We start from the raw sequence: 10833 nt of genomic DNA, 5'->3' as shown, positions 1-10833 counted from the left end.
CATCACTGACCGTGTGTTTTTTCCCAAAGCCCTGGCTCCTGAGGTGCCTGCGGGCAGCGAGAACCTCACTTATTGCTTATGGCTGGCTCCACTACCCTGCTGGGAAGGACAAGGCAGGCTCAGCGTGCAGAAGCAAATTGTGTTTATTATGTTGTAAATCTGCTGATTTTGAGTTGGTCTTGCCCGAGGAGCCTAGCTCACTGCTCTTGTAAGCCACACCTGCTGTGCCACCCCTGTGCCACCTCCGTGACCACCCCAGTAAGTCAGAGCCTGCTCTCGTTGTCCCAGGTGAGCAGAGGCTCCAGGTGAGCACCGTGGGCTCCACAGCCTCTAAAGTGCCTAAACATGGCTTGCTAGCGAGAAGGGCTTGTGCGTACGCTGGAATTCATGAGTGTGATGTTAATGAGCTGGCAGCATGGTTAATTATCCACCCGCTAGTGGGAGGTGACAAGCCTCTGAAATATAATTAATCACCGTTCCCGAAAGAAAAACCAATCAGTGTGGAAGTGGGTGCCAGCCCATCCACCTGAGCTGTTGGTCTTGCTCACTTTCCTTCCAAACTCAGCTCCGAATCCTTTGCTCCCCTGCATGGCAGTTTGTGGTGGCCACCATCGTGGAGGGAAGCTGGCCCTCGCTCCTTTCAGTTCTTTTTAGGCTCCTTAAGGACCTTGTGCCCCATTAAGATCTTGCCCCCCTTCCCAGCCTCTGGGTTGGATCTCGCTTCCCCCGTCTCCCCCTGCTCCTGCGGGCTCCCCAGCAGGATTTCGTTGATGTAGCTGAGCGTCAGGTTGCTGAAGACCATGTTGAAGTGGTGGGCACCTCGCAGCTCCTGCACGTGCACCTTCTGCTTCTGCTGGTGGCGCCACCGCTTGCACAGCTCCAAGCTGCGCGTGTTGATGCTGTCGTCCCCGTCACCGTAAATGATGTCCACGGGGTCCTCGTAAGGGAAACGCTCGTCGTACACGTAGGTCTCCGCCGTGGGGAAGCCCGTGCCGTAGAGGCAGTACGTGTCCACCCCAGGAGGGGGCAAGTCCTTCAGCAGGTCCTTCATGTCCTCCCACATGTACCAGCCGTCCTCCAGGTTGACGTCGGTGAAGAAGCGTTGGTAGTCCCGGTAGGTGTAGTTGTAGGAGGGCGTGGAGATGAAAACGTGGTTCTCGGGCCAGGCCAGGGTCGTTGGGAACATCCAGGGGTTGGTGGTGGTCATGCGCTGCTCCTCGCGCAGCTTGATGTTGGACATGAGAGGGATGCCCTGGTTGTCACCTGCGGGACACACGGGGGCTCATCAGAAACAGCACCACAACGTACCCTCGCAGATGGAGCCTTTGGGATCAGCCCCTCCCAGCGCTGACACAGGGCTGTCTCCTGGCCAGATCCCGCTCAGCTCTTCCCCTCCTTACCCCTACCCTGCCCATGGTCATATGTCCTCTCCTCACCCCTCTGGCTACAGCTATCGGGAACAGCCTTCCAAACCCTTCTCTCCACATCTCGAGCTGCCTGGAGGGGCTGAGCATAGACAAACCTGGATGTGGGATTGATAGCCCAGAACAACCCAGCCCTGAACTTTCCCTGCAACCCCAGCGCCTCCACTCCTGCCTGCAGGGACAGGAGTGAGCTGAGCCCGATAGTGGGTGGCCAACCTGCATGTCCCCTGCAGGCCTTGGCATTGTGTCTGGAGTCCTAAGACCATGGAATGAACTCAGATGACCTTAAAAATACCTCTGGCTCTTGTGGCAACAGAGAAAAATACGAGCAGGTGATTAAGTCAAGGTGATGCAAGGGGGCCAGATGTTCAAACCTCCAAGCACATGATTTTTATTCCCATGCATTTTGGGAGGCTCAGCTTGTGACTTGTGGATATTCTGGGCTGTCAGCGTTAGGCAAGTGACTGTGGCTTTCTGAGCTGCAAAGAGGCTAAAGAGGAACTAGCTCCCCCACCTCTTCCAACACCGTGTGTCTTTTCTCTGCCCATCCCTTCCATTTCGGCAGGAGGGAAAGAAAACGGGGAGATGGAGTCACCCACCGGATGCCAGGATGCGCAGGGGCTTGACGGACCCTCCCCAGGGGGCACCGAGGGAGATGAACCCCCCAATGTACTGATCTTTCCAGGCTTGTGTCTGCTGCAGCAGGAAGTAGAGGACGTGCAGGTTGCCCATGCTGTGCCCGATGAGGAAGACGCCTCTCTGGTACTCGTCGTGCATCTCCTCGATCAGCGCCTTCAGGTTCTGGAAGTACTCGGGCTGGTCCTCTGCGGACAAGAGGGGAGCGTGACAGCATGAGGCTTATCCTGCTTCCCTCCCCGCATGCAGGGCCTGGCCAGAACCCCCAGACTTACGGGGTCCAACCCTCCAGTCGTAGGGGGCTGCCCGAACCGTCTGGTCCCTGACGTAGCCGTTGTTCACCAGATTCTGCACCAGCGTGTGCAGGTAACCTGCGAGCAGAGAGAGCAGGCTGGAGTTAAGTCTGTGGTCTTCTCTTGTCAACCTTTTTCCATCCTGGTCCTGGTCACAACCAAAATGTTCCCCAGACGGCCCTCGCTTCTCCTCTCACCTGCCAGCTTGCTCTGATCCAGGTATTCCACAGAATAGGTCTTGCCAAATCCAGGCACGCGGATGTGCACCCCCGGGGCATTGGACATTTTGCGGGAGGTTCGGTTGTACACCACCCTGCAGGGACAGGACAGGAGGCAGCAGAAGAGCCATGTCCCCGTGGGGACATGGGGGCTGGGGGGGAGATCACTGGGTGGCAGCTGGGAGCTGTGGGGGGCTGTTTCCAAGCCTTGTGTGGGTGGGGAGGTGGACTGGTGCCCAGCCAGTGTCCGTGTCTCTCGCCTGGCATCCCAGGACAGCAGGCTCTGATGGAGCAGGCTGCAGCAGCCCCCTCACCCTGTGGCCCTGGGTGGGGTGGCAGCATCACCAGTGGGTGCTCAGGACAGCCTGGCTGGGCAGAGCACATGGCAGGAACGTGGGAAAGGGACAGGCAGCCGGAGCCAGATAGTTGTGTTCCCAAACAATCCCGTGCTCCTCCCGTATTATTCCCTGTGTGCTCAGTCATGGCCAGGGGGAGGAGAGGGGAGGGAGATCCTTGGTAGGTCATTTCCCCGGGGAGCTCCCGGGGTAGGGGTTGAATGGTACCTGGTGTTATCGATCCAGCAGTCAACCCCCACTGGCAGGAAGGTGTTGAGGTTGAGCCAGATGGTGAAATAATCCTCCGTTTTGCGGTAGCACATCCAGTTCACCACATCCGGCTTGTCCAGCTTGGCTTCCAGCTGGTTCCCAAGGCACCCGGGCACTGGAGGCACCACAGAGGGAGAGCAGAGCAAGCTACAGCCCCCATCCCACTGGCCCCGTGGTGCTGCCCAACACAGCTCTTGCCCTGGTTCCCTGGGAGAGGCTCCCCTGGGGCTGCCTGGCTGGGCACCTACAGGAGCTGCATCCCTGGAGAACAGCCCGCTCCACACAGGATTGAGGGTGCTCAGAGCAGAGATGCAGGGTGAGCACAAAAGCAGTGCTAAAAATGCATCCTCGGGGACCCCTCAAGCTGCCTTTTCCACGGGGTGACCCCCAGAGCTGCCACCCCTGGCCCGAACATGCCAGTCCCCACCAGCACAAAGCATTTTGGATTATTCTCCCTGCCTGGCTGGGTTTCCACTCTCCTCTCCTCTCCTCCCTGCAGCCTAGAGGAAGGAGTCAGTGCTGCTTGGTGCTGCCCACCCCTACTGCATTCCTGGAACCTCCTCCTGGGATAGTGGCACAGCTCAGGGATGCAGAGTTCCCAGAAATTCCCAGTGCTGGCTCCAGAGACCCATGCACTGTTTTCCTGAACTTTATACCCTCCACACAGACTGAACAAGGTCTCTGAAACGGTTTGGTGCTGAGCAGGACTGTACTCTGCAGGAATTCAGTGGGAACAGAGTGTGAGGGGAACACACTGGTGTGACCTGGGCTCCCTCGATGGAGGATGACGGTCACCAGGGTGTTTGGGCTGCTCTGGGAGCTTCAGTGTGGCTCCCAGCAGGGATGGGATACCCATCCCAGTGCCCCCCTGATTTATATGCCTGTGCTGGGATCAGATGCCTCGGAGAGCTTTCCCAGCCCGTGTGCAGGAGCCAAGAGCCGGCTCCTGCTGCCAGCACTGACTGTGAGGGTGAGGACAAAAGGTGAAGGGACTGCAGAGGACAGTGAACCTGGTCAGATGGGAACACCAAGTGATTCCATGGCCCCAGCAGGTCCAAGGACTTGCCCACAGTACAACAGCTGGGGTTGGTGTGGATCTTCAATGCCAGGGGCACGGCTGCAGCCTCTGAAAACCTCGTACCATGCAAGAGGGGAAGGAGATGTAGCAGTTACCTCCCTCAACCTGCTTCACAGCTCCCATCCTGTGGCGTGTCCCCAGGGATACTGGGAGGGTCTAATCCTGTTTTCAAAGCACCTGATTTGAGATCAGGCCATCCAGTGGTCCCTGGGGCAGAGAGAGCCCAGGCAGGGAGCGGGCAGAGGGGATCTTCCTCCTCAGCGAGAGGAGTGGGACCACGAGCTGCTCTGATGGCTCTTAAGGTGCACAGCCAGCACTCCCCTGCCCCTGGCACACAGCCCTGAGCTCTGCCTCCCCTTCCAGAGGACATTAGGTAATTATTAAGGGAGTTCCTGTGGGGGGCAGAGGGGTTATCGGCAGTCCCAAGGGCACTGGGGGTTTCCGGGACGCCCGGCCCAGGGGGATGGGTTACTTGCGGATGCCGAGCAGCACAGGGGGCAGCCAGATCCAGATGGGCGTGGGACAGGCCCTGGGGCTGGCACTGGGGGACAAGAGGAGGTGCTCTGACCATCACAGGTAATCCTGAAAACGGGTACCTGGTGACAGCAACCCGGCTCTACTGCCCATCCAGGACATGGAGGATCAAGACACTGTTCCCCACTCCCTGATGCCTCTGGGAAGGGAGTTTGCAGGGTCAGCCTTGGCACTGTGGCAGGGAGGGATCTTCTGCTTTTTCTCTTCTCTTTTTTAAAGGGGAAACTCAGCATGATTCAAGAAAAAGGAGGAAAAAAACCCCAACTCTGCTCAGCAAAGGTTTTATGGCAAAACCTGAGCTCAGGTGCCTGGCGATGGCACAGGGGCAAAGGAAGGCAGAACCGTGCAGGAGGGAGGTACCAGCAGGTGGTAGTTGCTCCCACCTCCCTGAGGTGATACCCCCCACCTCTCCCTTCATCTTCCTGTGCTCCTTTTCCTGCTGGCTTGCCCTCAGGCAGGGTTGGTGTTGGGTGGGATGTGAGATGGATGCCCTTTTGCAGCAACAGAGGAGAATTTAGCTATCACCAGGAATCGGGAGAAGAACACAGGATGAACACTTCAGGGAAGTGGGAAGTGCTGGATACACCCACTGCACCAGCAGCAGCCGCTTTGGGAAGTGGCAGAGAAGGGTGTGCTGCAGCCCCTGTCCCAGCAAAGTTCCCCCAGACCCAAGCAAACCCTCTGGGCCAGATGTGAGATAACAGAGCCCCATCTGCTTCCTGAGGTGCCCAGCCTGTCCCCTCAGCTCCAGAAAGCTCTGGCTGGGCATGGCCAGCCCTGTGTACCCAACCCGGTGAATGGGAGGGGACTGAGGAGCCGTGTGTCACCCCCCTGCCACCACCATCCTTGGTGGCTCCAACTCCAGCCAGCCAAGAGCCACCGCAGCCAAAATCCCACTGAGTGACCAGCAGGGCAGCACCCCAACCTCTCCCTGTCTGCTTTTGGGGGGGCTGCACAGCACCCACGGCGCCCACCCCGCACCCCGCGTGCCGCCCGTGCTGGCGTGACCTTACCGAGTACCACGGGGGGGGTGCTGTTGGTCGGGGGAGCCTCCGGGGTGGTGGTGGGTGGAAAGAGGACATTGAAGAGCCAGAACTGTGCCGTGGGCTGCAGGAGCAGCAGCAGCGTCAGCAGAGCGAGCCCGGCGCCGCTGCTCCCCATGGCAGGCTCGGCCGGGATCCTCCGGACGGCTCCAGGCCAAACAGCCTTTTATAATTTTAACGCAGGTCCAGCCAAGAGGCACCCGGGGCTGCAGGGGAGGGGAGAGCTGCAAGGGGCCGGCCGTGAGGAGGAGGAGGGACCGGGAGGGACAAAGGACTGGCCTTATGGACAAGCCATGCCCTGCCAGGGCCAGTCCAGCGGTGCCCAGGGGCTCTTCGTGCCCCAGGAGCCCTGCTCGGGGGTACCACACGTTGAGCAGCTTCCAGTGCCTCAGTGTCCCTCTGCCCTGTGCTGGGGTGGTGGCTGCCACGTTCTATCCCCTGAATGGTGCTCTGGGGGTAACCCCACAGGGCTGCCCAGGGCTGCTCCCTCCCCGCCTGGGGGAATACAGCCCATCTCTGCTCCTCTTGCCCTTGGCAGGGGATGCTGGTGCTGCCAACGTGGCCAGGTGGACCCCAGGCACCTGGGAAAAGATAGTGAGGCTGGGACAAGTGAAGACACATCTGAGCAGCCCCTTGTGTCAAGTGACAGCACCACATTCTCCAGTGCCACCCTGTGCACTGTCCCTGTTCCATGACCCCCTGCCCAAGCTGGCCCATGCAGCATCCTCCCAGCAACCCCCTGAAGGCACCTGGCCCTGGGATCCCACAGTTCCCGGCTGCTGGAGGTTCCAGATACCCCAAACCGCTGTGCGATCCCAGCCCCGAGCGAGAACCCCCCCCTAGCGCAGAGCAGTCGTGCCTCCCTGTACGGTCACATCCCCTCCCCGCTCCTCTCCCACGGCAGGACCCTCCCGCCTCCCTCTGGGAGCTCTGGGGAGCGGCGGAGGTTTTACAGCTGCTCCCGCATCATCCTGCCCCCCTCCCTGCCAGCGCATCCCCGCGGCACCCGCATCTTCCCAGCGCGCATCCCTGTGCCGGATCAGCGCCCGCCAGCGGGATTCCCGGGAGCCGCGGGTTCAGCCCGGTGTGCTCTGGCAGCCTCGCTGGGGTGCTGTGGGGGCGGGAGAGGTCAAAGCGGGTCCCCACATGGCCCTTCCAAGCGCTGCAGCAAAGTGGGGTCCCCACTGCGTGTCATGGACATCCCCCCGTACCCAAAATGTGAGCCTGGATAGCTCAGTTGGGAGAGCATCAGACTTTTAATCTGAGGGTCCAGGGTTCAAGCCCCTGTTCAGGCGGTGGCTTTATCCTTTAGGAGCCCGAGGGCAGGAGCGGCACCTCTTCCTGCTGGGACAGTCCCTCCTGGGGCAGCTGACACAGGGATGAAGCGGGAGACTTTCTCCCACTCTCACTGCGGGGTGCTCAGTTGCCCAAATCGACATCTTCCACTGAGGCCAGAGACTCATGGGGCCACCCAGCAGGTACTAAAGGAAAACTCTGGATGCTTTTCTCTTCCTTCTATAGACTTTTAGAAGGGAAAACCCTTTTTGAGCTTTCCCTGAGTAAAGAAATATATGTTTTCACTAAATGAAGGTTGGAGGAGTGTGAAGTTGTGCAAGTAAACACCTAAATCCTAATGGTAAATGCAGAGTGATTTTTTTCCCGCCCTTTCCATTTCTTGCTCTGAATAAGCGACAAAATAAAATAAATTTATTTTGTGCAATTAAAAAAATATCTCCCCTCTCCCTTTCCCGGGCACAAGCCCTGCCGACACCTGAGCCCATCTGCCTGAGCGCTGCTGCAGCCCTCTGCTGCTTTCAGATACCCCCACAGTGGTGAACAAGTGGTGAACTGCTTGGGTGGTGTCTTCTTCCCCACCAGCCTGTGTCATACCTTGTGTAATTTCTGAAAGCTGCCGTCCCGGTTGAATTCTGAGCGGCTGTCAGGAGAGGGCACCAAGTCCAAGCAAACAGGGTGACTCCACGGTTTGAAGGCTCCGGGAGGGTAAAAGCAAAAGTTTAAGAGGTTTCCTCAGGCCGAAGCATCTGTGGCTGCACCCACAGATCTCCACCTGCCCCTGGGTGCCCACGAGACCTCCGGTTCCCAGACCCGCAGAGTGCCAGGGGCATCCCTCAGCTCTGGGTGGGTTTTACCTCTGCTGCGAAAGCGTCCCTGGAGCTGCTGCAAACAAAATCCCTTTCCCCTGGGGCGGGGAGTGCCGGCAGCTGGGCTCTCATCGGGCTTATCTTCCTTCCGCTGTGTCAGATCCTTCATACCCTGGAGGGCAGGAGGGGTGAGCTGAGCGAGCTGCTGCCTTCCCACCTCCTGTCAGTCTGCAGGGCAGCCACAGCATCTTCTGGTCCTCTGCCTGCTAAACTGTGAGGAAGGGGAAAGTGGGAGGCTGGGTGATCATTCTCAAGTTTGCCTGGAAAATGGAGAAGCTGGAATGCTTTCCCAAAAGTGTCACTGAAGCCTCACTGGAGAGACCCTGGCCAGTGACTACAGGTCGGGTAATCCTTGCTGGTGTGAGTCTGGTCACTCTCAGCAGAGAGACCACCCAAGCTTGTGGCCCCTTCCCAGGGCGTCGCTTCTTTCCACACCAACCTCCTCGCAGCCTCCCCCGTCCCGGCGCTCGGCAAAAAAGTGTTGCTGTGACTCGGATTCGAACCGAGGTTGCTGCGGCCACAACGCAGAGTACTGACCACTATACGATCACAGCAGAACGTGTCCTGCCACACGCGGGGACCGTGGGGAGGGGAGCGCCCGCTCCGACCCCTCCCCTGGCACCGACACCCGGCACAGCCCGGCGAACAAATCCGCGCTGTTTTATCAAGGGGGCCACAAACGGGCTTGGATGATGCTGCTCAGAATTCCAGCAGTATGGAACAGGGTCCTGAACTGTGCAAAAACACTGGCAATGTGCTGGAATGGCAGCCAGGGAGCGAGGCTGCTGCGAAGGACGGCGCTCCTGAGGGGTGTCATGCAGCAGGGCCACGGCACTATAATCCAGCAAACCCAGGGTTATAATAGTTTCAGCTAAATCTAAGTTATACAGGAGGTGAGGAATTAAACTTTTTAACATCGTGTGTGATACAAAAAGTTGGGGGAATTCAGTTAAAAATAAACAGCGTGAGGATCTCCAAGGGTAGCTGAGTGGTGCTGTGGGAAGGATCCAGACAGGGAGGTCCAGCTAACCTGGAATGTCCCCAGGGCCCCTCATCCATCATCCCCAGAACCCCACTGCCACCTTGCTGCCTGATCATAATCCCTCTCCGTGTTTCCCCACAATTTTATGCCTTCAAAATTGTGCTTTGATGACTCCAGAGCTGCTTTTGCTGTTGCTGGCCCTGGGTGTAGGTTGGACTCAGTGCTGGGGGAGAAGAAAGCACTTGGTGGGGGTGAGAGCTCCCAGCTCCACATGCTGGGCAGCCCACAGCCCCCCCAGTACCATCCCAGGATATGCAGCAGGGGATCCCCGGTGCCCCTATGGACCCCAGGGCCCCAGTGTGCCCGCTGGGTCCCTCACCCATCTCCATCAGTCCCATGGTGAGTCCCAGAGAGACTGTGAGCATCTCTGCTCATCATGGAGCCTCAAGTGCTGCACATGACCCATTGAAGCCCATGAGCTTCTCTCAAAGCGTTAATGAGGACTCTCACAGGGATAGTTAATAGAAGACCAAGAGAAAGAAGGCTCACACAGTTCTACTTACTCTTTACAGACACTAATTTATTAAGACACAGGCACAACGTTGTGCAGCAGCAAAGGTCCCCACAGTGAGAATCCTGAACCAGCAGCTCACCATGGCAAGACCTTCCCTTCCCAGTTCAGGAAGGTCCCAGTCTCCTTCTCAGAGATGGAGGAAAGCACCTTCAACATCCCTTGCACGCTGTCATCAACTGTCAGGGGGGGCTGTGGGGAAGAGGGAGAAACAGTTGTGTGCCCCAGGTCAGGACAGGGTCTGCCCTGGAGCAGATCATTGCTCAGGGCTTGGGGTTCTCTGGCATGAGAGATCCCAGCATGCCTGGGACTGTTCAGTCTCCAGGAAGCTCTGCCTTCCTAAATGAAGAGGTTCTTCCAGACCACAGCCAGAAGATCTCTTACCTTAAATGATTCTCCTGAGCCCCCCATGTCAGTTTGCACCCAGCCAGGGTGGAAAGTGACGCAGAGGATGCCGTGCTCCTTGTATGCCAGGGACTGGCACTTGGTCAGCATGTTCAGAGCAGCCTGTGGGGACACAGGGCAGGGATGGTGGTGGGAGGGGAAGGGGGGCTGCAAGGGGATGTGTGCAGGTCTCACAGCTGGGGCAGGGATAGGGCAGTTGGAGCCAGCTCCTGGGGTACATGATGCTGCCTAGTCGAGGTCCTATCCCTTCATGTCCCTCTGAGGCAGGACACGAGGCCAGGCACACGACTGTCCTGTGAGAGTACCCAGGGACTGATAGGAGCTCAGTCACAGAGCAGAGGACATGGACTGAGGAGAAAGTTGGAAGCCATGCACTATGATTTGGAGGGGAAAAGGTCTGGGCTCCCCCCAGCACACTCTGGCAGTACCTTGCTGCAGCGGTACGAGACAACTTGTCCAAATTCCCAGACGTAGACATCCTCAATGGAGCCTGCATAGCTGGACATGTTGACGATGGCTGCCTTGCTGCAGCTCAGCCCTGAGATCGGGCTCTCCTGGGCAGCCTTCTTCAGCAAGGGCAGGAACGCCTGTGAGGGGAAAGAGGACACATGGATGTGGCACAGGAGAGAGGACCAGCTCCTTCCACAGTGGGCAGCATTGGCACCAGCAGCAGAACATTGTCCCTCTTCTCCTCCCCACTGCCCCAGCCTGCCAGGCTCCAGCTCCTGAGCCCCAGCCCATGGCCCCACGAGCTTCTCATCAATGGAGAACCCAATGGGAACCAGAGGGGGGGCAGGACCCCCTCTCAACAGCCCTTCACACCCTCTGTGATGTCCAGCTTGGAGAGCCAGGGGCACAGGAAGGGATGTTCCCTGGAGCTGC

The 10833-nt window shown here is 58.5% G+C and overlaps 2 protein-coding genes and 2 non-coding genes across 4 annotated transcripts; 1 reads left to right on the top strand and 3 right to left on the bottom strand.

Annotated features, from left to right (window-relative positions):
* Positions 1-125: 125 nt before the first annotated feature.
* LCAT (lecithin-cholesterol acyltransferase) lies at positions 126-6033 on the bottom strand. The gene is made up of 6 exons (XM_027906450.1): positions 5802-6033; positions 3135-3291; positions 2551-2666; positions 2336-2431; positions 2024-2248; positions 126-1263 (listed from the first exon to the last, which is right to left on the bottom strand). Exons 1-6 carry the CDS (start codon positions 5947-5949, stop codon positions 641-643), a joined length of 1365 nt encoding a protein of 454 aa, XP_027762251.1. The 5' UTR covers positions 5950-6033; the 3' UTR covers positions 126-640.
* Positions 6034-7053: 1020 nt separating this feature from the next.
* On the top strand, positions 7054-7126 carry TRNAK-UUU. The gene has a single exon. It is a non-coding gene; the product is annotated as a tRNA-Lys (tRNA).
* Positions 7127-8475: 1349 nt separating this feature from the next.
* Positions 8476-8547, bottom strand: TRNAH-GUG. Its single transcript has one exon. It is a non-coding gene; the product is annotated as a tRNA-His (tRNA).
* Positions 8548-9540: 993 nt separating this feature from the next.
* Positions 9541-10590, bottom strand: LOC114069564 (C-factor-like; the record flags this gene model as incomplete). The annotated part of the gene is made up of 3 exons (XM_027906454.1): positions 9541-9738; positions 9931-10053; positions 10380-10590. Coding segments are annotated over 3 exons (448 nt in total), but the record flags the coding sequence as incomplete, so codon positions are not given.
* Positions 10591-10833: the final 243 nt, after the last annotated feature.

The sequence above is a fragment of the Empidonax traillii genome, unplaced genomic scaffold (assembly GCF_003031625.1).
Source record: "Empidonax traillii isolate 1590-97213 ecotype Southwest subspecies unplaced genomic scaffold, ASM303162v1 scaffold1297:size275931, whole genome shotgun sequence".
In the NCBI taxonomy this organism is placed as follows: domain Eukaryota; kingdom Metazoa; phylum Chordata; class Aves; order Passeriformes; family Tyrannidae; genus Empidonax; species Empidonax traillii.
Note: the sequence above shows the minus strand (reverse complement) of the source record. Positions and strands in the feature narration are given on the sequence as shown.

What these genes read in the sequence shown, in the direction of transcription:
- LCAT (XM_027906450.1), bottom strand. Translation starts at nt 5,949, where the DNA reads ATGGGGAGCAGCGGCGCCGGGCTCGCTCTGCTGACGCTGCTGCTGCTC. An exon ending in TGCTGGATCGATAACACCAG is followed by an intron (nt 2,667 to 3,134) that starts GTACCATTCAAC and finishes CTGTCCCTGCAG; the next exon opens with GGTGGTGTACAACCGAACCT. An exon ending in CGACTGGAGGGTTGGACCCC is followed by an intron (nt 2,249 to 2,335) that starts GTAAGTCTGGGG and finishes TCTTGTCCGCAG; the next exon opens with AGGACCAGCCCGAGTACTTC.